The 26493-nt window shown below is 45.9% G+C and overlaps 1 protein-coding gene and 1 long non-coding RNA gene across 6 annotated transcripts in view; both read left to right on the plus strand.

The window, feature by feature from the left end:
- Chm (lysine acetyltransferase chameau) overlaps positions 1 to 26493 on the plus strand; it is a 48399-nt gene that overhangs the window by 10079 nt on the left and 11827 nt on the right. For all 5 annotated transcript variants that reach the window (XM_076772429.1, XM_076772434.1, XM_076772432.1 and 2 more), the window contains exon 10: positions 20877 to 20970. In XM_076772429.1, coding sequence (XP_076628544.1) covers positions 20877 to 20970 — 94 coding nt within the window. The remainder of the gene's footprint in view (positions 1 to 20876; positions 20971 to 26493) is intronic.
- Positions 16829 to 18233, plus strand: LOC143345371 (uncharacterized). The gene is made up of 3 exons (XR_013080266.1): positions 16829 to 17362; positions 17438 to 17692; positions 17765 to 18233. It is a non-coding gene; the product is annotated as an uncharacterized LOC143345371 (long non-coding RNA).

Here is a 26493-nt window from a genome sequence, read left to right on the forward strand (position 1 = left end):
ATTAGAGTCTGACCAGACTCCAGACGACAAATATTACATTATAACTAGTAAATGCATAACACCTGATGCCACGAGCTTTTGTGTACCTCTCAACTGTCTCACTGTGCATGTGTCGACGCACTGGTATTGTTCTTCCCAGACAATGTGTTGCACATATTGTAAAGTAGAGAGACAGTGCAGTCCGTGAGAGACTCGGTGCAGAGACGACGCAACTTATTACGATCGAAGCAAACAAAATTTGTTAAAATTTAATACACCTGCTTATATCATGTTACGATTAAAAAATTTACACACATCGGGAGGGAGGGGGGGGGGCTTCAGAATTATACGAAAAAGAGAACTCGATTCTTTTAACCTCTAAAGTTAGATATTACGCTTAATGCTGCGTTTAGCGCCCGCTACAGTGGCGACAATTGCTCCATGGCGGCGTGTTGTATTTCAGACGGTCCTCGTTCTCTCGAGCCAGGATCGAAGTTGCAAATTTATAAACGAGCCGACAAGAGGCTCGACAGAGGGTCGGACGTTCCGAAGAAGCGTAGAGCCAGAGGGAACGCAAAGATATTCAAACGCGTTGAACTGCAGGAAAAATTTGAAAATGGTCCAACGAGTCGTGAGGCTAATTTTCCTCCGATTAATTTCATTTAATATTACATTTCAATTAGACTTTACCGACTTTCGTGACGCTTGTGCGTCGTTCTCTAAAAAAGTGTTCGAACTGTATTTGTTTAGTCTGCGAGTCGCGATGCAGTCGTAAACTAGTTTTAAAAGCCCTCTGTTCCGATTCCTTTCGCATGGTGGCGCGGCCAGCCTTGGCTGAGGCTTGCCAAACAATCTCGGGATTAAATACGTTTCTGCGGGACACTTATAATTGCTGTTTACGACATGGACGATAACGGCCGGTAATCATAATGCAACACGGCTTACATCCGAGAAGTCGTATTCCTTTGGATCCCCGAAAGAAAAAGGAGAAACGCTTGTCACGTGAAATCCAGACGGAACCGGTTTTCGGGGCCATCGGGTCCAAGATACGCGCAACGTAGCCCTGTCCTGGTCCTGAAATCCTTGCGCCTTCTACTGTCCGGAGGATCAGCCGGCCTGTTCTAGCGAAACCAGAATTTCGATAGCCTTCGTTTTTGATTCTCCGATCATCGTCTGCGTATCGGATTATACAGGCGATGCGTGTAATCGAGAGGATCCCTCCTTGTACGCGCGAATGCTCCTCGGGAACCGTGTATCGTAACGCTGCAACGATCTTCTAACGAAACGAGTTGCATCATCCTCCGCGAACAAATTCCATCCGGGATAAAGATAACAGACACGGTTCGTGCAGTCTTTCGATACGGGGTCCGTTCGTTTTATTCTTCGCGACAGAATTCGTCGAAGGGATAAGATGATTTTAGAGGTTAGAATCGGGGAGTCGTGGAACCTACGACGCCTCGGAGACCTCGGTGCTCCCGATATTTTATCAAACACACTCGTAGACACGTATGCAGATTTCAAAGACCGTTGTGTCGTGGGAATCGTAGAAATATTCAGTTTTCGCGGAAAGACAGGAATTACGATGTAGATAGGCAAACTTGTTTCCCGTTAGCGGCGATACTAGAGGGCCACCGGTGACTTCCTGTAAAGGATTATGGGCGAGGTTTCGTTTCGTATCGATACGCAAAAGCTGGACTGGAAAAAATATTCGTAGGTTCGTTATTTTATTAGTTACAAAAAAGTCCTTGATTGTAGTCCGATTCGTAGTCGATGGTTCGTGGGTTTCACGGTAGGTGTCACCTCTGTTCCACGAGGGTTGTCGTATTCATGATATACGTTATGGAGCCAGCGACGTGTCGACGCGAAAGTTAAGAGGGTCTGGAAATAAGAGGAACTCAACACCGTTTGGAAACAAAACCCCGGCAATTAACGCGTCGATGAAGATGTATCTGCTTCCAATATATCCCCGGGAGCTCGGACGAGCGGCTCACCGGCGGCAAGACGCGAATATACGCGAGCTGCGAATACGCGGCGTGTCCCGAGCAAACGAGACGACAGCATATCCTCTTACGTAGGTATTCCAGACAGGATCCCGCGCGAAAGAGGAGGGATTCAGGGGGGGGGGGGTAGAGTCGGAGAAAAAACGAACGGCAGAACCGAGGAACACGACACGCATGTCGAACACACCGGCACCTACACCACAATACCCTTGTCCTTTCGCAGACTCATGATACGGATGAAAGAGTATCCTTTAAGAATGAGACGAGCCTCTTAAAAGCGAGAATAAATCTGCCAGGCGAAATCGACGTATTCCAATCACGTTGCCGTTGAATCCCCCATAAACCTCCGCGTGCACGGTGAATCCACAGTCGAAGCTGCAGGTTGGAAAAGTGACTGTCGCGTTCCTCGGCCCACGGACCAATGATCCGTTTCCACTCCCAATTTTGGTGTCGTGGCTGAAAGTCAAAGTGATTTTATATCGTACAGAGTGATTCTGGGAACTCGAACGAGCCGTATCTCTCTTCGCGACGAAGGTACGACGAATCGAATACAGAGAAACGTTTAGTCCCGCTATGGGGGAGGGAGGACTGTCTTTTATACAGGGTGTTCGGCCAACCCTGGGGAAAATTTTAATAGGAGATTTTAGAGGCCAAAATAAGACGAAAATCAAGAATATCAATTTTTTTACTGAGGTTTCGTTAAAGAGATATTAACAATTAAATTCGAAAATTTCAAATTGTCCTGAAAAAATTATTTTCGGTTGCGGGGGTCAATTACAATCATTTTTGGTGAATAGACACACCCGTGAAATCCTAACCATTTTCGAGAAAAAAATTCGAGTAGGTGCCTAAATTTTTCGACGAAAAATAAAAATTTCAAATCGTTCTGGAAAAATTATTTTCGGTTGCGGGGGTCAATTACAATAATTTTTGGTGAATAGACATACCCGTGAAATCCTAACCATTTTCGAGAAAAAAATTCGAGTAGGTGCCTAAATTTTTCGACGAAAAATAAAAATTTCAAATCGTTCTGGAAAAATTATTTTCGGTTGCGGGGGTCAATTACAATAATTTTTGGTGAATAGACATACCCGTGAAATCCTAACCATTTTCGAGAAAAAAATTCGAGTAGGTGCCTAAATTTTTCGACGAAAAATAAAAATTTCAAATCGTTCTGGAAAAATTATTTTCGGTTGCGGGGGTCAATTACAATCATTTTTGGTCATTACATATACCCCCGAAATCCTACGCATTTTCAAGAAAAAAATTCGTGAAGGTGCCTACATTTTTCGTCGAAAAATAAAAATTTCAAATCGTTCTGGAAAAATTATTTTCGGTTGCGGGGGTCAATTACAATAATTTTTGGTGAATAGACCTACCCCCGAAATCCTACTCACTTTCTAAAAAAAAATTCAGTACAGGTGGAACTTTAAACGTTAATAACTTTTTAACAAAGCCTCCATCAACAAATTAGTATTCTTGATTTTCATCTTATTTTGACCTTTAGAATCTCCCATTAAAATTTTTGCCAGGGCTGGCCGAACACCCTGTATAGCATTCTTTTATCTTGTGCTACTCCGTTGGATCATTTGTACGCGTATTTCGTTCTACTGTGCTTGAATTAACTAAATCGTTTCGTAATTTGGATAATAATTTTATATGTTCATACCAGCTTAAGATATTTAAACATGCTAAAAATGACGAAAGTAAGCGTATTCCGTCGGAATACTTTCGTTGGCCGCTGTTCGTTGCCTGGGGATTTTGAACGCCGTAGATAACGGAGAGTGTTTGGGTCTAAAATTAGTTTCCGGTTTGCGAAATGAATCCCGTGCCGCGGGACGGTGTACGACGACGCTCTATAAACGAGGCTCGATGGAAAAAGAACCAGACGACGACGATAAATTCGCCGTAAGAAGAGGAAGCGCCTGCGAAGATCGATGGCTCCGGGAAAACCGGTGAAAATCAGTAGACGGTGTATCCGCGAAGACGCGACGATCCGCAGCCACTCAGGCCTGCTCGTTTGACTAACTTCCGGTGGTGCGCCAGTTAGCCCGTCACGAACCGTTCCACTGTATATGGTCCTGAATAATGCATACAGAAATGGAACGGAGCGGCGTACCTTCTAGGAACGAAGAACGACCGAGGGGAATGGAGAGATATGAAAAAAGAAAGGACGAAAATGTAAAAGAGACGTAGCGAGAAAAGGATTAAGGGGAACGAGGATCCAAGAACGATCCGGTCCGATGTGTGTAACGCAATAAATAGACAGGACTCGACGGAACGTTTATATCTCTGAAAGAGAAGAGGATCTGGCAAAGCGTGTACGAAGACGAATGAAAGCGAGAAAAGGACGCGGCGAACGAGTGAGAGAGAGAGAGAGAACGAGAGAGGGTCACGGGATGAAAGAGGTAACGAACCACGTCGGCGAGGATCAACGCAGGAATTCAACGAATGGATGTAGTTCTGAAAATTGTCGTGTTTTTTGTTTCACGCTTCGAGCAGCGAGCCGGGGCTCCCTCTCGCGACGATTTCGACGAGCGTGTCCTCGAGGGGGCGCCCCGAGTACGAACGAAAACGATTTTTGTTGCGGTTCGGCCGTTAACGCGGTAATTGGAAACCAAAGGAGGCAAATTTAGCGAGGCGAAGTGGCTGCCTGTACCCTTTCGAGGAACGAGAGGACCGTGAAGAGCTCCGGGGTGTACATAACGCGTAAATAGTTGGACTCCGTGGCGTTTATATCCGAATGCTATGTAAAGAAGGAAAGGTTCAGACAGAGGGGTACCTGAAGTGGCGAGGAAGACGCGCTGATGGTCGGAGCGAGGGGGCGAGGCGCTGAGCATAAACGGCAGAGGATCCCTTTGAGCGGAGAGAAATCTGATTTCGTGGATAAATTTATTTACTATCAAATTTCTCAAAGGAAAGTCGTGAATCCAATCGAGCCCCGAGACCCAGGGAAAAGGGAAACAGAGAGGGCGGGGGGTGCGTGGAAAAAGCCAACTATCGCGCTCGCGGACTCCGGCGCGAACAAAGGCGCCGGACGAATCGACGAGGATGAAAGACAAATCGCGAAAGGACAGGACCCCGGGATCGGGGCGCGAACCGGACAAAGAGACCCGTTGGCGGGAAAGGCAGTCAGAGGGTCGGTCAATTTTCCTTAAAAATATCCCGCAGACGCGACGCGAGACGGAAAGGAGGCGGGGGAGCGGAGGTGGCGCGAAAGGGTCTGCAGGGAGGCAGAACGGGAAAGGGATGACGTAGGGTAACACCGGGAGTACGAGGACGAGTAGTAGCGGAGGTCGTCGATACGATACGCGGCGGCCTCTTGGAGAAGAGGTTGGGGTAGGCTCGCCCAACCCTCCTCCTCCTCCGTATCCACCTCGGTCGAACTTCCCCTCTGCCTCTCCTCCACACCTCCCTGCAGAGCCTCCACCCCGCGGCTGGGCTCGATCGATGCCAGACAGTCCTGTTCACACGACCAAATCCCGCCGAATACACATCGTTCCTAGAAGTTGGGGTAGGGTAGCGCCTAGCTCTAACTCCGGCTCCAGCCTCGACTCTAACCTTAACCCCACCTCCTTATCCTTCCCGTCGTCGTCGTCGTCGTCGCGAGTTTTACTCGAGCTTCTCATCCTACGTCGTCCCTCCTCCCTGCCCCCGCCCTCTTTTCGCGCGTACTCGACCACGATGTCATTATCCGCGTCGTGTCTCGTGACGGAGAGCCGCAAGTGTACCGTGGCGGTTTCCAGTTTCCCGTGCCATCTTCGCGGCCGTCCCCCGTCCTCCCCCTGTCGCGCGGACCAGGAAAAATCCACGTGGCTGGTAGCTTCCTGCTCGCTGCCGGCGCGCACGCCGTCGACGCCGAGAGTACGTCGCCCCCGGGTGCCCGCCGTAGAGATTCTTCTCGGACGTTGCTCGTCCTTTGCCTCACGGACCTTGACCTTTGTTCTCGAGGACGGAGACGAGCTCCCCGGTTTAACCCCTCGGTTTCCACGAACCGGCGGTTCCGGCTCGGGTGACGCTCGCGCCGGGGTAGAAAGACGGAATTCAAATTGAGGGGGTCCTTCTACCTTAGAACGCATTTTTTATGGTCTATTTGGTAACTTTTTTTTTAGAAAGAAATTGTGCTATACTGTGAGAAATAGTCAAAATTAGTGACAGTACCAGAGCCTCCCAACACCCTTAAACCATCAGAATTTCACGGAAAGGTTGCTCTCGATATTGGTCAATATTTCCCGTCGCGCGAACCGGGGACGTTAAACTCGTTTTGGCAAGAGAGCCAATTTCCGGTCGGTCGCCGCTGGACTTGGAATTATTTTATAACCGTGTAGTCTCGTCGATATAGTAAATAAGCAACGACCGACCGGCGGTCTTAAATAAGCTACACTACCCTGGAGTTTCAAAGTTTTATTCATTAGAAATTGTAGGAATAAAATGGCGGATATTTGGTAACGCTTTACGTACCAATAGAGATGTTAAATCAAACTTTGTGAAAGTGCTTGCTATATTCGTCGCTCAAATCTAATAACATTTTTTATTTTTGTGACAACCGAGTAACAGGCTATCGGTAAAGTGCGCAATTGTAACATCAGTTTAATTTACAATGAAATATTCTCAAAAGCGAACTCTTATTCAGCGAGGTAACTTCGGAGAGATTCAGTCATAATGTTCGTAAAAATGCTACCACTGTTCCAAAATTCCCATCGCGTGCCGTGTGTAGTTATCCTTGCACGAGGTATCCCTGTGTTAGCGCGAAGCCGTGTTATACGCGGGACACCCGCAATTATACGACCACTAAATAGGAAATTAACATAAAAATTATGGTCGAGGCACCGCCCTTTCGCCAGCGCCTCGCGCTACGTCAAACCCGCGAAGACTCTATTCACAGCATCGTCGGGTTCCGTAGCGACTCATGCGACCCGTCACGTATGGTTTACGTGTATCGTGACTGAATATAGGTCTGTCAATTTACACGCTGATACGTTGAAACGTTTGCACCTGTCTGGGAGTTTTTCTGACCGTGACTGAATACAGGTCTGTCAATTTAAATTTTGATACGTTCGAACGAGTGCGCGTCTGAAGTTGCTTCTACACGCGAGACCGAGAACGCGAAAGATGCAATAAAACTTGTCGTACGAGCAGGAAAGCCTCTTTTCACAGAGTAACGTAGCGATAGAAAATAGTAAAAATAGAATTCTTTTGCTTAATTTGAATCTTCGGTAAGATCGAGTAGCCATTCGGGTGGTCCCCCGGCGATCTCAGAGGCGACGAAGGGAATTAAACGGCGTCGATCGTAAAGCTTGATCTTCGTCCTTGGCTCGAGATGATCGACGGAACGCTTCATCGACACCGTTTCGTCGAGCATCGACTCCGTCGACGAAAATACACCTCCGACGGGGAAAACCCGTGCTTCTAGAGTCTACCTACGCTACCCACCCTGCGTAGCCCGTGTCCCGTTGCTGCTAAACGGGATTAAAACGCGCTTAGATCGCTCCAACGTTCCCTCTTTCTAATTATCGAACGTCCTCGTTAATAGTCATCGATCGGACCTATCGATCGCGGGGGTTTCCCCTCCCCAGCGCGGCGTGATTGCACGAAAGGCCATTGTTCGAGCAGGATATCGAAAATTTCCGAGTAGGAGTCTGTCTACGTTCGACGGGCACGTGGGACGTCGGCTACGCGGCTTCCCTCGCAATTTTCGTATCCTCCGACGTACAAAATTTCATTCACGATACTTAGCAAGCGTATATTACGAAGAAAACTCGACAACCTCCAAATAACTACCTCTATTTCACATTCGATTCGTACAAATTATTTTCCAACCTGGTACGTTTATTTTCTTTTTAAATAAGGTAAAAACGAGAAAGACAAAGTTCTTCGTTGCTCGTAGTTCGCAGAAATTCTTCGGCGTCGAGTCGCCATTCTTCTTTCGCGGAACGTAGGTCCCGTCGGATTGATTGGTCGGACGGAAATCTACAAGGGGTCCTCGCACCAACGAACGCTTGGGCTCCGGCCAAAAGGAAAGCGGCGTTCGAGAAAGAAGAGTGGCGAGGCGGTCGGGAGGGGGCGATGTCAATTAATAAGTCTGCGCAGAAATTTTCGGCCAGGGAACAGGCTGAGCTTTGGACCTATCGAGGGGGAGGTGGGGCAGGTATAACCGTGACGATTTCTCTTTGGGTTCGGGGTGGAACCCGAGGCGCGTCGAGGATAATCCGCGAGGCCTGTTCGACCCTCCACTTTTCGTACTATCTGCCATTGATAAATTTACAACGTCCCTCGGGACGCAGCCCTCGTCTGGGCACACGGGGCCAAGAAATCCGAAGGGACAAGCTGCTCGACTCCGCTTATTGTTTTCTGTATTTCTTCTCCAAACAACCGCGACGAATCGCGACGCGTATCAACCCCCGGACGGTGGGATAACAGGACCTTACGACCATCGACAATCCCGTAACTTTGGTTCTGGACGTTTGTTGGTTTAAGAAATTAGACCTTGTTGCTTCTGCTATGATTTCTATTTCCATCCATGCAGACGTATACGGAGATATTAACGGAATATTTATCTTCTCCGGTGTATTGTACCAAATATCGGTAGTGGATGCCTTGGAATAATGGGAACAATTTGTCTTCGATCGTACGCACCTGGATGGAGATACAGGGAAAATAGTTTCACTCGTTTGGCATTTCTGCATTTCAAAGAATCCGTTCCTCGAAAACAGAAGTTGTTCCTTGTTACTTTCTAAGATTGTTCCGAGTGTCCTCTGCATCTCGGGGAAAAAAAAGATGAATGAAGAACTCGGGACCACAGTATGTGGCTTCCCCTTGTAAGATGGAAGAATTCCAGTCAGCTAATCCGGTTCTACAGCACCATCATTACTTTTTTCCTTTAACAGCCAGTCTACTAATTCTAGTATTTAGCTAACAAACCACATTTTTGTATGACCGGGGCTACGAGACAGCGGAGCCATAAAATCTGTTATTAAAAAGATATTCTTCAGTTTAATACTGATTTTTCGGTATCAACTTTAATCGGTAGAAAAGGTAGAGTTTCCATCGATTCTTCAGCTTTCGCCCGCTGGCGAGAACAACCATGACTCAACGTCCACCGAGCAAACATGATGTCGCGGTTTTTCATTCGTCGAACTCTTGTGGAACAAGGACACTGTCGGCGTTTAGTCGTTATTTTTTAGAAGCGTTCTCGTCTGGCTTCTAAACGGTCACATCGTTCAAGTGGAAAGTCACGGTTCGTTCTGTGGATTTCAACTTCATTGTATCTCTAATAACGACAAATGTCTTGTAAAACCTATTGTTCGAAAGGTCCGCTAACGGTTCTCGCTTGGCGTCCAGGACGGAATCCGTGATTTTCCTCGATCTTTCTCGCCTAACCTCCAACCATCCCCAATAAAGTTTATTACTTTCAAAAGAGATATTCGTTTCCCTAGCTTTACTATTGGTCCTTCGACGAAAGAAACAAACGATTACTAATTACAATAAATAAAAATTCGCTTCGGTAAGCTGTTTATCAGATTCCAAAGCGGTGTCCATTTAGTGTTGCCTCCTCGAGCTCATCCGCAGTCTGGTATTGATTCTGATTCGTGCAAATACGATGCATTAGGATGCCTCAGAGATTTTCTGCTGCGTTTTTAGTTATCCTTTGTAAACGGAGTCTGATAAATTTGGCGAGCACCGTGGCTGTCCGTTGAACTTTCGAAAGGTTTCCCAAGCGAATTTAGAAGGAATTTTCTTCTACGCAGACCTATGCTGACAAGAAGACCATATGAAACTTCGCGTACACCCCGTATGTTAAGAGGAACGCTTTGTTCGGTATAAAGAAAGTGGAGGAGGAAACTCGGTGCATCTAAATATAGAAGTGACCGTCGCGAGGAGCTGTATAACCTTTAAGCGACGCTCACACCGTGTCTTGAGCGCGATCGAGGAATTCGCGAAGCGACCAGTATCCGAATCGAGCGACGATTAATTGGGCTCGAAACGGATCTGCGCCAGAGCCGTTCAAAGACAGTAAGAAATTTCAAATTCTCCCGCTGAATAAAAATGGATGGTTGGTTCTCACGTATCGACGTGTCATTTTTCTGGCTGGCACGTGTTCACCCTGAGAATCAACCTTATGGAACGATTGTCTTATTATATATCGTTTAATTTACTTTGTAGCTGTTTTATTTGTCCTAAAACAAGTTTGACCAGTTTACACGTACGAATAGCACACGTGCTTGTATTATTTTCCCCCATTCTTAGTTAAGTTTGATATGCAAATGCATGCCTGAAGAGGGTTCCGAGCACGAGGCCCGAAACGTCGTACGAATAAAATGCTTGATACTTCGTTGCAAAGTGTCCTGAGAATAGTTTTCAGAATAGCTGTCGATTCACATTAGAAACGTTAAAAAAGTTAATAATAAATGTTTAAATACGTGCAACGCCTACTTCGTGCGGTAAACGCCTATGGGCGTTCAGCTTGTACGCGTACTTAACGCGCGAAAAGTGCTTTCCGTCGAAACGGTTCGCAGTCGAGAAGTCAATAATGTAAAATAATCGGTGTACGAATCTTTTTCACGATCGAAAATTGCAGAGCCAGCCGTCGCCGTTTCAAGTTCGACGAGAGAAAGAGACGGAGACAATTATTTTATTCGCCTTATTCGCGCAACCGTGCAGACGTTCGTTCACCTACGCACAATTCTTCGACACGGACGTCGGCTGTGTGCAATGTGTTTACGAACACGCGAGAAACGAGGCAGATACAAGGTGTTCCACAACACGTGGCAACGTTGGAAAAACGTCTGGGCTAATAGCATTAATTCTGACAGCTGCGTATTAAAATGGTAAAAACCTAACCAAAGTCTGTATAAACCTGCGATCCATTCGACCCTGTTTCCGAGTTGGTCCGAACGCAAGCCCGTGGCGCTCTCGTCGTAAAAAAACTGTTGGCGATAGACATCTGCGGTAACCGAATACGAAGGTTAACTTTCTAAGGAAAATTAATCTTCGTTGGCACGTTTACGCGCGTGTCGCGTCGATCCCCGCGAGGGAAAAACTGCGACGACCGTTGCAATGAACACCCTGTAGATGGAGGATGCCTGGTCGGTCGGTCGCACGCGTTCCGATGCCTCTATCATCGCGCGTGTGCTCGCTCGCTCTTGGCGTTTTGCACTTTATGGTACGGCGATACGCAGAAAAGGATACTGACCGATTGGAGACCTTTTACGATCGACGCCACTCGCGTCGTGACTCCTTTCAGTGGCTACGATCGATAACGTCCGCGCACCGATCGTTCCCTGAAAGAGACGAAGTTACGCGGAAAGCTTATCATTCGACGACTCCGCTGCGACGCGTATCGCTTTGTTCGTGTTGCTCGGTGTCGCGGCGACTCGATCGGGAACCGAACGCCGTGGAACGGACAACGGGACGGGGAAAGGAAGAAGATTCCTCGTCGCGAAAGGGCGCGAAGATTCGATCGTCGACGAATAAAATAAACGTTTATTTTATAAATGAATATTTAATTACAGCATTATTTATTTATTACTGGAAAGCGTACGAACGTCTAGATATACGTGATCGTGAAATTACGTTATCGCAAATTATATGTATTATCGCGGAATTATGCATAGCCTGCCTAATTTATTTAAGCAACTGTAACGAGGAAGTAGACAATTACAACAATCTAACGAGGGAATCTGACAGTTGTTCCACCGGAGATTGCGATGATATTCGGAGGGGTGAATCCACGGATCGAACGATGAAACTCTGTAGAATACTTTGTTTCGGTAATTCAAAAGTTGGCATTCCAATTCAAGCATTTTAATTCGCTATTGATCGACTAAGATCGCTCGAGTATTTGAAAATAAATGTCGCCCGTTAGAAACGCGCCGCGAACTTTCCTTAGAGACCCGATACGTCTGTTCGCGATAAGTGGCTCGTTCCTCGACGGCCGTCCGGAAGGTCCCAGCGTGTTCGGAATTCCTGGTCGAAGGAAATCTGAAATCCGAAAGCCGGGGCGGACACCCGGGATGGGCTCGGCTATTAATCGCGCGGCATTCGCGGTTTTCCTTTCCTTAAACGGAAACCGGGACACGGTTCGTTTCGCTGAAACGTGACTCAACCGACACCCGTCGATCGATCCTCGTCGGGATAAGTTTCTGTCGCCGCGACGGAACCTCCCGCGAACGAACGAGAAAAAGGTAGATAAAGGAGCCACGGGGAGGAAAAGCAGAGCGCGCGAGGGGCCTTTCTTGCGTCCCGAGCGTCCACGGTGGGGACGTCTCGACGTCCCTGAACGGAGCTGAGACTACTGGCCCAAGGACGTCGCGGAGCCCAGATTCTCGTATTCTCCTCTCCTTCTATCCGCCGTCTAGCTGCTCCCCCTTTTCCTTCCGCGCCGCGTGTCCCCTCTGCACTCGCCACGAAACGCTTCTTCGTCGCCGGTATAAAGTTCAACGGTGCGGCTCTTCCCATATTTTGTCTCTGGCTTTTAGCAGTCTCCGCGGCGAGATTCGCCTATTCGTTGGTCAGCCAACGAGGCCCGCTCGTAGGGCCCCGAAAACCTTTTTCTTCCATCCGCGGCTTCTGCCCCTCTCTTTGTCCCTCTAGCGGCTCGCCCCGACAGTCCTTTTCCCTCCAGCGTCGAACACGCACGCACACCATGGCCGAGTCTTCTCCCGAGTCGTGTGTCCTTCGAACCGTTGCTGCCCCACTCGGCAGTTAGCAACAGCACGGTTGCGACGGCCGGAAATACCGGGTGTTCGAGTTGTACCGGGATCGTTCTTGGGCGTCGAAATGGGACCGTGGGGCGTGGAATGATTAACGACGAATTCTACGCGCGAGTTGGCCTCGGCCACGGCTTGACGAATCTCCACCAGCGTCCTAACCTCTAAAAGTTAGAATCGTACATAATGGATCGGTCCTCATACAGGGTGTTCGGCCACCCCTGGGAAAAATTTTAATAGGGGATTCTAGAGGCCAAAATAAGACGAAAATCAAGAATACCAATTTGTTGATAAAGGCTTTGTTAAAAAGTTATTAACGTTTAAAGTAAACCTTCTCCTTCATCTTCTCGAATTTTTTTCTTGAAAATAGATAGGATTTCGGGGGTATGTCCATTCACCAAAAATGATCGTAAGTGACCCCCGCAACCGAAAATAATTTTTCCAGAACGATTTGAAATTTTTTGTTTTCGTCGAAAAATTTAGGCACCTTCTTGAATTTTTTTCTAGAAAGTACGTAGGATTTCGAGGGTATGTGTAATGACCAAAAATGATTGTAATTGACCCCCGCAACCGAAAATAATTTTTTTAGAACGATTTGAAAAAAATTTTTTTCGCCGAAAAATTTCAGCACCTATCCGATTTTTTTTCTCGAAAGTGGATAGGATTTCGGGGGTATGTCTCTTCACCAAAAATGATTGTAATTGACCCCCGCAACCGAAAATAATTTTTCCAGAACGATTTGAAATTTTTTGTTTTCGTCGAAAAATTTAGGCACCTTCTTGAATTTTTTTCTAGAAAGTACGTAGGATTTCGAGGGTATGTGTAATGACCAAAAATGATTGTAATTGACCCCCGCAATCGAAAATAATTTTTCCAGAACGATTTGAAATTTTTTATTTTCGTCGAAAAATTTAGGCACCTTCTCGAATTTTTTTCTAGAAAGTGAGTAGGATTTCGAGGGTATGTCTCTTCACCAAAAATGATTGTAATTGACCCCCACAACTGAAAATAATTTTTCCAGAATGATTTGAAATTTTTCTTTTTCGTCGAAAAATTTAGGCACCTTCTTGAATTTTTTTCTAGAAAGTACGTAGGATTTCGTGGGTATGTGTAATGACCAAAAATGATTGTAATTGACCCCCGCAACCGAAAATAATTTTTTTAGAACGATTTGAAAAATTTTTTTTTCGCCGAAAAATTTCAGCACCTATCCGATTTTTTTTCTCGAAAGTGGATAGGATTTCGAAGGTATGTCTCTTCACCAAAAATGATTGTAATTGGCCCCCGCAACCGAAAATAATTTTTCCAGAACGATTTGAAATTTTTTGTTTTCGTCGAAAAATTTAGGCACCTTCTTGAATTTTTTTCTAGAAAGTACGTAGGATTTCGAGGGTATGTATAATGACCAAAAATGATTGTAATTGACCCCCGCAATCGAAAATAATTTTTTTAGAACGATTTGAAAAATTTTTTTTCCGTCGAAATATTTCACACCTTCTCGAATTTTTTTCTAGAAACTGAGTAGGATTTCGGGGGTATGTCTCTTCACCAAAAATGATTGTAATTGACCCCCGCAACCGAAAATAATTTTTCCAGAACGATTTGAAATTTTTGAATTTAATTGTTAATAACTTGTTAACGAAGCCTCAATCAACAAATTGGTATTCTTAATTTTCGTCTTATTTTGATCTCTAGAACGAGACTTTTCTGGACGAAGAACATTCTTGTAGAACTTGCGCCCTTACGGTAACCGAATCATTTATTTACACGAAGCCACGAGTAGCAGATTGTTACATTTGCCTGTCTGCTTGTATAAACCCTGTTCATTGCAATTATTTCCACGTGTCCGTGTGTCACGTGTATTTTAAGACACGTAGAAAATCGAAGGCTCTAGTCCATAATGAGACGACTGCGAATCGCAGTGTTAGCGAGCTGTCCTGAATCACAGATCATTTCCGAAAGACCTTCAGCATTGGATCGTACATCATCGATAGAATTTAGAACTTCGTTGGACAGGGTTAGATTAGGACTGTACTCTGCTTCGAAATTAACAGCAACCATCTGACACTGATATAAAAATCATAGAAAAATTGCGAAGCAAGAAACTAAGAACCATATCAAACGCAGGCCGGTACGTTCCGAATCGTTAAATCGTCAAAGAAACCGGTATTCCCACAGTAAGGGAAGAAATTGCTCGACCCAGCAAGATGTACCAACAGCGGTTGAAGAACTATCCCACCAACTTGGAGATAAACCGTCTGCTCGCTTCCGAAGAGCAAGAGAAATTGAACAGGCGCCATTTTCTACGATTACCGGTCGGATTTAGCAATAGTAGCCATTTTGAATAGCGGCTGACGTGTGTGCAAGTTCGACGAACACGTTCCCTTTTGTTTCACGCGTTTTCAGAAATGAATACCGTCGCGATTAAAACGAGACCTTCGAACTGAATAATATTCTCGTATAATCGGATTGTAATAAAACGATAACATATCACGCGATTCGAAGGACGGGCATAATTCGCCCCGTAACAGCCGAACGGTGCAGCTCAAAATACAAGTAATCACGTCCATACCATTGCTATACAGAAATTAAATTCGTTTCGAAACCCAGATTCAATGTACGCTGCAGCTACAGTCGGTCACGCGAGACTATACATGCACACATTTAATGTAACACGAAAAGCCAAAGCAACGATGCACGTTCTAACGGAACTGCTTTACGTTTACGGCAGAGAACCAAATATTAACGTCGATTTTCTCGAACGGATTGCTCTTACGACCTGAGTTTTTTTCGTACTTAATTTTAGAAGAACAGTTTGCGAGTTTCGGCCACGAATTTCGTCCAAATGTAATTTCACACGAAATTTATCTAATCTCTGGCCAGGCGATACGCACGTCGCGTTCATAGGTATACGCCCACTTGGTGTCACGGTAAAAAATACGTTGTCGAAAACTTGACGCGATCGTTCGTATTTGCGACGCTGTGCATAGTGTCCCACCTAAATATATCCTCCATTTAAAGTTACGAATAGTAAAATCACTCTGTACTGAAGCAATAATAAAAGTTCACATAAGCATCTGCCCTATTGCATCATCGCCCTGTAATATAACCATTCTAATCCGACTCTTAATCAGAAATTAAACTAGTATAAACTGATTCTACTAAACTATTTGTATGCAATTCGATAACTGCTCGTTTTTCTTAAAGAAAGCTTTTCCCGTGTAGCCAGATAGTTCTAGAACGGAATGAATAGGTTATGTAAGATCTATCGTCTGACCGCTCGTCTTCCCCGGATTTAAAGCTACTGGATTTTACTTCTGACACCATTTAAAATCATTTGTAACAAAGGAGCATCACTTAAAATCGTATGTAAGAAAGAAGACACTAAATATAGCCATATCCGACCTTGGCTATATAGACGCCCATGTGTTTAAACTACCGTATCCGATTAACGCCAGATAAGAACCGTTTCAACGTTTCAACGGCAAGTTACCGTGCTGCTCGTGAATGTCACGGGGCTACTCGATGCTTACGTATCGTATATAGGATGATTCTTCTAACTGGGTCGTACCATAGCTTTGTTTCAAGGGAAAATGAAAAAAAATCATTGAGAAAAGTTTTGTGTTATTTAATCTGTTATTCTATGATTCAATTTTCCCCAAATTTTAATAATACACTTGTGATACCATCGCCCACAATATTGAAATTACAATATCTTCTAGGAGGATCAAGTTAGGTTGGACATCCTGTATATGAACACATTGGGCTAGTCAGACAAGGGGTTAAAATAATATTTGGAACGTTTCATGCTCCTCTGTCGCGGGTGACGCGTTTAATAAAACATATTATGGGCTTCTTGAACGCGGCCGTGGCCGGTTCGAAAATATCGTTAACCCATTGTGTTTTCATGTGACGAAGGTCGAGACGCATTTTCGTGTCGCAGTAACGTCATAACGCTCCCAATATTGTGTCTGACACACACGCAAGCTGTCTGGACGGACAAAAATAATATTCTGCTTTTCCGCGTAAACACGTCTGTGTGCCAATCGTTGAACATATGTACGTGGTCGTCGCCGGACGAAAAAGTCGATGTCCTCTAACCAGGGACTTCCACCGAAACGCAAAATACCGATACTGTATCATTAGTGCCTTTGTAACCTTCATGGAAACTCCATAGAAAGATTCATTATAGATTTCACTATGCAGTCGAGAATCTCGGCTCGAGATTCCAAATCGTATGACGTAGACGGGAGGTCGGATTTCAGTTGTCAAGAGCGAGAAGGCAAATGTGAGCCTTTCTCTCTCGACCCCCACGAGACGGTCCGAAATTACTTCGGGCAGCTTCGGAGAATCGAAAAAGAGAGCATGTGTCAGTTTGCCTTTGTCGACTTTCCGAAACTCCACGAGCTCACGCACGCGTGATCTGGCATAGTGTGAGAGTGCACCTTCGGTGCCTTTCTGGCATCTCTGAGATACTCTTGAAGGAGAACAGTTAGTTTACCTTTGTCGACTTTTCGAAACACTGCAAGCTCACGTATGTACATACGCGTGATCTGTCATCTCTGGTATAAACCAGAGATGCCAGACGAGGCGCCGAGTGCACCGTGGACACGTCTCATGGGAGTTGAGAGAGGCAGGCTCACATTTGAACGATTCGGAATCTCGACTGTCCAGGTATTTTTACTTGCTTTTCATAGAGTTCATTACTGAACTCCGCAAATTACTCCTGGTTTCTATTTGCCTCTGAAGACCTCTGATGACCAGTGCTGACAAAAGTACAGAACTCCCGACAACTTTTGACACCATACAGCGACTGTTACTGGCTGCTCCTGATTACTGCTTGCCTCTGCTGGACTCTGCTGACCATCGCTTATATTTCTGACAACCTATAACGATTACTACTGACTTCTGCTAACCTCTGTTGGTCTTTGCTGATCTCTGTCAGCGTGTGCTTGTCTCTGCTGAACTTTCCTGGCCTCTGCCGAACGCTACTGACCACTGCAGGTATTTCTGATAATGTATAACAATTAATACTTACTACTGCATGCCCCTACAAGTCTCTGCTTGCCTTTGCAGGTTTCTGCTTGCCAGTGCATGCCTTTGCTGGCCTCTGCTGAACACTGCTGACCACCCCTGATGCTTCTGACATCGTATAACAATTACTACATGCTACTGTTCGCCCCTGCTGATCTCTGCTTGCCATTGCATGCCTCTGCTCGTCTCTGCTGACCGCTGCTGACCACCTCTGATGCTTCTGACAACATATAACGCTTACTACTTGCTACTATTCGCCCCTGGTGATCTCTGCTTGCCACTGCTGGACTCTGCTGACCACCGCTTATATTTCTGGCAACGTACAACGATTACTACGACTCCTGCCTCCCTCTGTTAACCTCTGCCAGCGTCCCCTGGCCTAAACTGGCCTCTGCTGCCCGCTGCTGACCACCGTTTATATTTCTGGCAACGTACAACGATTGCTACTGGCTACTGCCACCCTCTGCTGACCTCTGCCAACATCTCCCGACGTCAGCTGACCATCGCTGACCAACGCTGACCAACGCTGACCATCGCTAATATGTTTATATGTATTAAAGTGTTGTATAATATAAATCTATTGCAATAAATGATATAATTTCAAAGAATTCTATGTGTTCTCTTCATTATTACCCTTCTTTTCCTATCGAAATCATTCCCTTAGTTATAAGACACTCCGAATCTTTTAAAATAAGTTCCCCGGAAAGATTTCAAATTTCCCGCCGCCAGGAATTCTTGCGAATTCCTGGAAATGACGTCATTACGTAATATTACGTAATATTACGTAACATTACATAATTTCGGCCGAAAGATTCCGGCCGGAGAAATTTTAAAGAGCCGTTACGTAATATTACGTAATGTTACGTAACATTACATAATTTCGGCCGAAAGATTCCGGCCGGAGAAATTTTAAAGTGCTATTACGTAATGTTACGTAATATTACGTAATGTTACGTAACATTACATAATTTCGGCCGAAAGATTCCGGCCGGAGAAATTTTAAAGTGCTATTACGTAATGTTACGTAATATTACATAATGTTACGTAATATTACGTAATTTTTCCCGAAAAATTCCGGCTGCGAGAAATTTTCAAGAGCTATTACGTAATGTTACGTAATATTACATAATATTACGTAATATTACGTAATTTTTCCCGAAAAATTCCGGCTGCGAGAAATTTTGAAGAGATATTACGTAATGTTACGTAATGTTACGTAATATTACGTAACAGCTTTTTAAATTTTTGCCGAAAAATTCAGGACGGAATTTCTGCCGCCGCCTGAAACTTCTTGGAAATTTCAGGAACGCCGGTAAGTTTCAGGGACCCCGGTAAGTTTCAGGGTTCCGAGAATTTTCAGGATTTCTTAGAAATGACGTCATTTCAATTTGGAGGGGGAAAGAGGGGTAAAAAATGATGAGAATACATAGAATTCTTTGAAATTATATCATTTATTGTCATAGATTTAAATTATACAACAATTTAATACATATAAACATATTATATTATATTACATCATGCCACACGTTGTCAGCAACGGTCAGCAGTGGTCAGCGATGGTCAGCTGACGTCGGGAGATGTTGGCAGAGGCCAGCTTAGGTCGGGAGATGCTGGCAGAGGTCAGCAGGGGGTGGCAGTAGCCAGTAGTAATCGTTGTACGTTGCCAGAAATATAAACGGTGGTCAGCAGTGGTCAGCAGCGGTCAGCAGAGGCCAATGGAGGTCAGCAGAGGCATGCAGGGGCAAGTAGAGTCCAGCAGGGGCAAGCAGTAACAAGTAGTAATCGTTATACGTTGTCGGAAGCATCAGGGGTGGTCAGCTGTGGTCAGCAGAGGCTAGCAGTGGCAAGCAGTGGCAAGCAGAGTCCAGCAGGGGCAGGCAGTAGCAAGTTGTAATCGTTATACGTTGTCAGAAGTATCAGGAGTGGTCAGTAGCGGTCAGCAGAGTCCAGCGGAGGCAGGCAGAAGTCAGTAGTAATCGTTATACGTTGTCAGAAATATAAGCGGTGGTCAGCAGAGGCCAGCAGAGGCTGGGAGAGGCTAACAGTAGCCAGTTGTAATCGTTATACGTTGTCAGAAGTAACAGGAGTGATCAGCAGCGGTCAGCAGATGCCAGCGGAGGCTGATAGACGTCAGTAGTAATCGTTATACGTTGTCAGAAATTCCAGAAGTGGTCAGCAGCGGTCAGTAGAGGCTGGGAGAGGCTAACAGTAGCCAGTCGTAATCGTTATACGTTGTCAAAAATTCCAAGAGTGGTCAGCAGTGGTCAGCATAGGCTAGTGGAGACCTGTTGACAGGAGGTCGGATATTAGTTGTTGAAGAACGAGAAGGAAAGTGTGAGCCTTTCTCTCTCGACTCCCACGAGACGGCCGGAACTTACTTTGGGCAGCTTCGGTGAATGGAGAAAGGGGGCATATGTCATTTTGTCTTTGTCGACCCTCCGAGGACTTTTTTACGTAGGCTCACATAAGCAAAGTATCATAATGAGAAAAAAATTTGGTGAAATATTCAGAGCTCACGTACGTGTGATCTGTCGTAGCGTGAGAAAGTGGAATGAGGTGTCCCTGGTGCATCCGGGGCCTCGTCTGGTATCTCTAACGTGGATGGAGACCGATCTAGTGTATTGGAAATAAAATCCCCTAGACGAAAAATATAATAAGAACGTTGAGTTTGTCTGCTAAGAATAAATGTATAAGTTATATCTTGCAAGAAAAGCGTGTACTGTGAAAAGGTATATCAAAGAGAAACAAATATCATTATTGCAAATACGTACAATTCTTGGAATCTTTCTATGGAGTTTCAATGAAGGTTATAAAGACACTAATGATATAGTATCGGTATTTTGCGTTTCGGCTGCTCCACGTGTGCACTAGTAATTTTGTCGGTTTTCTGGTTTATTATAAAACAGTATATCAGAATAAACATTACGATTAAATTGGTTTCGTTCGATATTTGGCCTCTAGAATCCCCCATTAAAATTTTTCCCAAGGTTGGCCGAACACCCTGTATGTTTTTTCGTTTTAAAAGTTATGTCTGAGCTGCTATGTTTATAGTAAATTTAAACATCGAACGTACGGTTTACGATAAAAATTTATTGCTCGCGACGATGACGCTCGTTCCGGCGGTTAATTCTGAATCATCCTGGTTCTGTTTCAGGAAAAGAACTCTTTCCTCAATTACAACGTATCCTGCATTCTGACGTTACCGCCTTATCAGCGCCAGGGTTACGGTCGGCTACTCATCGATTTCAGTGAGTGCAGATTATTTTATTTTTTCTTCCTTACTTTTTCACGCACGCACGTTCGCCCGACATTGACGCGTCCAAGGGGACAGGATGACGACATCCTCTCGACGAAATCGAAAGGATAACCGAATTAGGAGCCAGAGTTTATAGGAGGAACCGCCTCCGCGGTTTTCGTGGCTTGGTTTCGTCGACATTGCGGTCGCTACGATTGAAAGCCATCATTTGGCACGCGCCTCAAAGAATTCCTCGATCACGATCAACGTGAATCTAGATTTATTCCGATACCTCACGATTATTACGATGAAAAATAATTAATTCAAAATACTAAAGTAAATGAACTGATAACTGACCAGCTACGGATACAAGCATGCTGTATTATAAATATTACGTTTGAGTGAATTTCACTCTAATAATTTCTGTGATAAGATCGTGAAAAGAGAAACGAGTTTTAATTGGAATAATGGAAAAATAGAAATATCCGTGTGACGTATATTAAAAAAGCATGAATGAATATCACCCTCGTAATATAACGTCGCGTTTTATCCAGAAGTTCGCGGTATCGGTTTTAAAAATCATATTTTTGTGAATGGGCTTTACGGACAGCCACAAGGTATTCCGAGAATTAAATACGCATAACGTGCATTATTGATCTGCCACAAAAATGTCATTCAGTCGTTCGTTATGTGCAGGAACGTAACCGACGCCAGCGGCCCAGCGTTTCGAACACCTAATAAAACAAAGTCGTTTATCGTTCTACTCCAGTTTTACCATTTCCATCGTTATTCTCATTCGACTCGTTTCTCGTTTCCGTTCTTCGATCGTTACCGCGGGTCGAAACGCGCGGACACCGGAATCGTCGGCTCCCCGGTGCCAAGACGAAAGGCAGACGAGGATTCGAGAAATCGAGATGCGCCGGGTGGTTCCCCGCGGCCTCGATTCGCCGATCCGAACAGACGTGGAAGAAAGGTCCGTTCTCCCCTCGTTGTCCCCTGTTTACGCGTCTGCTGGAAACGTCGCGGAAGAAAGAAAACGGGGTTGGGGGCGGCGCGGGGTACGAGGAGGCGGAGGGGGAGGCGGGGGGTTAGTGTGATACTCGTCCCGGGAGTTACGATCGTCTCCGCGACGTAGAAACGCTCGCACGAAAACGTCTGGCCCACCCCCCACCTCTAGTTTCCACCCTCTCCACCCCCTGGCGCCCCCTCTTGCTACTAGCCAGCGTGTACACCGCGAAGAACGTAGAACGTTGATAATTAAACGCGAGCTTTTTGCCGTGACGTCATTTTCATTGATGCCGACGAGTCGGGCGGGAGTGTGGGTCGCGCGCGTAGGGGTGGCACGGCGATCAAGGGAGAGGGGTGCGCGGGGCTAGGTGGCCGGGGTTGTGGGTCGACGTACTATGCGGACGGAATCGTCGAGAATCGTAGTCGGGGGTGGTGCAGGGGGAGGACGGTTTGGACCGACGGTGGGGGGGGCGTAGCCCTGCCGGGTTTTCCGCAGGGGCTGCCGCGGCGCGAGAGACGCTATACTCGGTTTGTCCCGGCGTTGGTGTCGGGCGGTGTGGCCGTGCGGCGGGATCGGATCACGGTGGTAGTGGTGACGGGGATAGTAGAGTGTGTAGGTTGGAGTGGAATGGTTAGCGGAAAGTGCGACGCCCGGCGTCTCGCCGCATCGATCGACCCCCACGAACGCCGCGGAGTCGCCAGCCGCCGCACTCTCTACCTGCCGTTGGCTTACACGCGCGTGCACACAGACGCGGACCGGGATACGTCTCGCGCACGGGGTGTGTCCGATGCACCTTGTTCCATCGAGGAATTCCTAGCGAAACGCCGATGCGGAATCTAGGGCTGTTCGGGGAAACTCGTCGGCGAGAACCGTTGACCTTTCGCCCCGTGGTTCGCGGTGTCTGCTCGTCGGACTCCCCGGACCACGTGGTCGCGGTACGCGTGTCTTCGCGAGACCGTTAGGCCACCAAGTAATTGCGTTTTTATCCGCTGTAAACAAGCGACGGATTTTTCATGAACAACGGAAACGACGATGCACACGGTTCTGGGAACTGTCTGATATCTTGCATAATATTTTGTGTGTATACAGGGTGCAGGCTCGAACTAGTTCCCTCGATTTTTCAGCCCTATTTGTCCTTCAATGTCATCCGGACGTCGCCTACAATGCTATGAAGTTGAAAATACCCAGTTTCGCACGTCACCAAAGGGTCGTTTGAGCTTCGAGGCTTCCGAATGCAAGTCGTGCCCTTTTGGAAATGTTTTACGCCAGTGTTGCAGTGTCTGATCGCTTTTTTTCAAAAGGACTGAAGAGATTATTAACCCCTTTGCATTCGGAACACTTGCATCGCTGGCTATCCCAATCCTCGACGTGATCTTCGATTCGAAAGGTTGTTACATTAGTGCTATCGAACGAAGGCACTCTTGTCTTAACCCACTTCGAGTCCGTACCCCTTTGGGAACAGTATTCCAATTCCTAGTTGCTTTGCAACGTTGCCCGTCATCTTCTCGCATTTACTGCTTCCTCGATCTCTGACACTCGATAGCTGTCACCTAATCCTCGGAACATTTCTACATGTGTCCAATGTCAAGGGCCCCGGTTTAACGAGAAAGCCATAAATTCTACGAAAGTCAAACAGTGTCGGGTTTAACTATCCTCACCCCCATTCTTCTAACCTCTTTGATACCCGTACCGAATTTGAATGTTTATAGAGTTACACACAAGAGCTATAGTTTGGTCCAATCTTTCGAGTTTGCTCGGAGAACACGGAGGTTCCAGAAAATTGTTCATTATTCCAACTAGACCCCTTGACTTAAGAAAGGTATTAGCGTCAGACACACCCTGTACACCCTTTCCGGCCCTTGATCGAGCCAGTGGGCTAGCACAGGTCGGTCCTATAGCGGTTTCCACCTGGTTCGATTCGAACCGGCGTAGGGCTCGCAATCGCATGACCTCTCGTGACCTCGCCCCACGAGTGCCTCGTAGGGCGTAGGATTGGCAGGGCCACCGACGCCTTTTTCCTCCGCGTAGGGCAGCCACACCGCGAAAGAGGAGGAGGCGGAGGGAGACGAGAGAGTCCATGAACCTTCCCCGACCGGGCTGCTGTCACGCCGATCCATCCACCCCCTCCCCCCTCCTCCCTCCCCACCCCTGTCGGTGCCGCTTCCTCTTCAACCCTCGTCGCCGTTGTTCTCTCGTCCTTCTAGTCAGCGCGCTTTCCTCTTCCTCGATTCCTCCACCACCACCTCGGAACCACCGACGAGATCCCGAAAGTCTGCAAACTGAACGCGTAATGAATGCGCTCTGCCTATTCCCGTAGCTATCGCCGCGCCGGGACAGAGACAAGGAGGAATCATGGTCGCGTAGAACCGAGCCGCGCCACGTCGCAGAAAGAGGAGGTGGCGGTAAAAGAATCGGGAGAGGGTGGCGGCGGCTGGCGCAGAGGTAGAGGGTAGACCGTGTCCTCTCCTGGTCCAGAAAGCTGGAGAAGAAAGAGGAGGCGGAGGCAGAGGATGGTCGTTGAACCCCTCAGGCTCCGGGATGTCCTGGAATAAGCTCAACGCAGGACCGGTCCTCGCGGGCTGCCTCTCGGTTTACTCTACAAAAATCTTCTATCGTCGTTTTTGTCCTGCCCCCTATCCCGACACCTGGGACTCCGGCGATCTCTTTCATTTCGTTTTCTGGGGACGCGAAACGCCCCGCTATCGTCTCGATCTCGATTATTCGCGTAATGAGAATTCCGCGGTTATTTCGGGAGCATTGCACCGCCGGTGCCGATGCTTCCGCGAGGATACCCCGGGACCCACGGTCGTCGAACCTTGCGAATCTCCTAACGCGGAAAGTCTCCGCGCAAACGGCTGTAAACGTCGTTATCGACGGACTTTGTCGCTCCACGATCCTCGTTCGAATTCTCGCCACGTTGTCCGCCATTTTTGCTAACGACAGAGGTGTCCCGGATGTGCAGTTTTCAAGAAACTTTTCATCGAAACTGTAGTTGGAATAGTGTAGGGTTCAGCGAATACTTTATTGGGGGTAAGATAGGGAGAACGTTTCGTCACGGGTTTGCTAACAGACTCGTCGGTAAGGCATTCTAGCAGACCCTGTCTTAGACGCTGGGATATTTGGGGACTAGTCTTATGGAGTTTCTTCGCCTAATCTGATAGTCATACCGACCTAGAGTACTGAAATTTTTCGCCAAAAAAAAAAATTTCAAATCGCTCTGGAAAAATTATTTTCGGTCGCAGGGGTTGATTACAATCATTTTTGGTGAATAGACATACCCCCAAAATCCTAACCATTTTCGAGAAAAAAATTCGAGAAGCTGTGAAATTTTTGGACGGAAAAAAAATTTTTCAAATCGTTCTAAAAAAATTATTTTCGGCTGCGGGAGTCAATTACGATCATTTTCGGTGAATACACATACCCGCGAAATCCTAACCATTTTCGAGAAAAAAATTCTAGTAGATAACTAAATTTTTCGCCGAAAAAAAAAAATTTCAAATCGCTCTGGAAAAATTATTTTCGGTCGCAGGAGTCTATTGCAATCATTTTTGGTGAATACACATACCCCCGAAATCCTAACCATTTTCGAGAAAAAAATTCTAATAGATAGCTAAATTTTTCGCCGAAAAAAAAAAATTTCAAATCGCTCTGGAAAAATTATTTTCGGTCGCAGGGGTCGATTACAATCATTTTTGGTGAATAGACATACCCCCGAAATCCTAACCATTTTCGAGAAAAAAATTCTAGTAGATACCTAAATTTTTCGCCGAAAAGAAAAATTTCAAATCGCTCTGAAAAAATTATTTTCGGTCGCAGGGGTCGATTGCAATCATTTTTGGTCAATAGACATACCCCCGAAATCCTACGCATTTTCTAGAAAAAAATTCGAGAAGGTGTGAAATTTTTCGACAAAATTTAAAAATTTCAAATCGTTCTGGAAAAATTATTTTCGGTCGCAGGGGTCGATTGCAATCATTTTTGGTGAATAGACATACCCCCGAAATCCAAACCATTTTCGAGAAAAAAATTCTAGTAGATACCTAAATTTTTCGCCGAAAAAAAAAAATTTCAAATCGCTCTGGAAAAATTATTTTCGGTCGCAGGGGACGATTACAATCATTTTTGGTGATTAGACATACCCCCGAAATCCTAACCATTTTCGAGAAAAAAATTCTAGTAGATACCTAAATTTTTCGCCGAAAAAAAAAAATTTCAAATCGCTCTGGAAAAATTATTTTCGGTCGCAGGGGACGATTACAATCATTTTTGGTGATTAGACATACCCCCGAAATCCTAACCATTTTCGAGAAAAAAATTCTAGTAGATACCTAAATTTTTCGCCGAAAAAAAAAAATTTCAAATCGCTCTGGAAAAATTATGTTCGGACGCAGGGGTCGATTACAATCATTTTTGGTGAATACACATACCCCCGAAATCCTAACCATTTTCGAGAAAAAAATTCGAGAATGTGTGAAATTTTTCGACAAAATTTAAAAATTTCAAATCGTTATGGAAAAATTATTTTCG

The sequence above is a fragment of the Colletes latitarsis genome, chromosome 9, assembly GCF_051014445.1.
Source record: "Colletes latitarsis isolate SP2378_abdomen chromosome 9, iyColLati1, whole genome shotgun sequence".
NCBI lineage: Eukaryota > Metazoa > Arthropoda > Insecta > Hymenoptera > Colletidae > Colletes > Colletes latitarsis.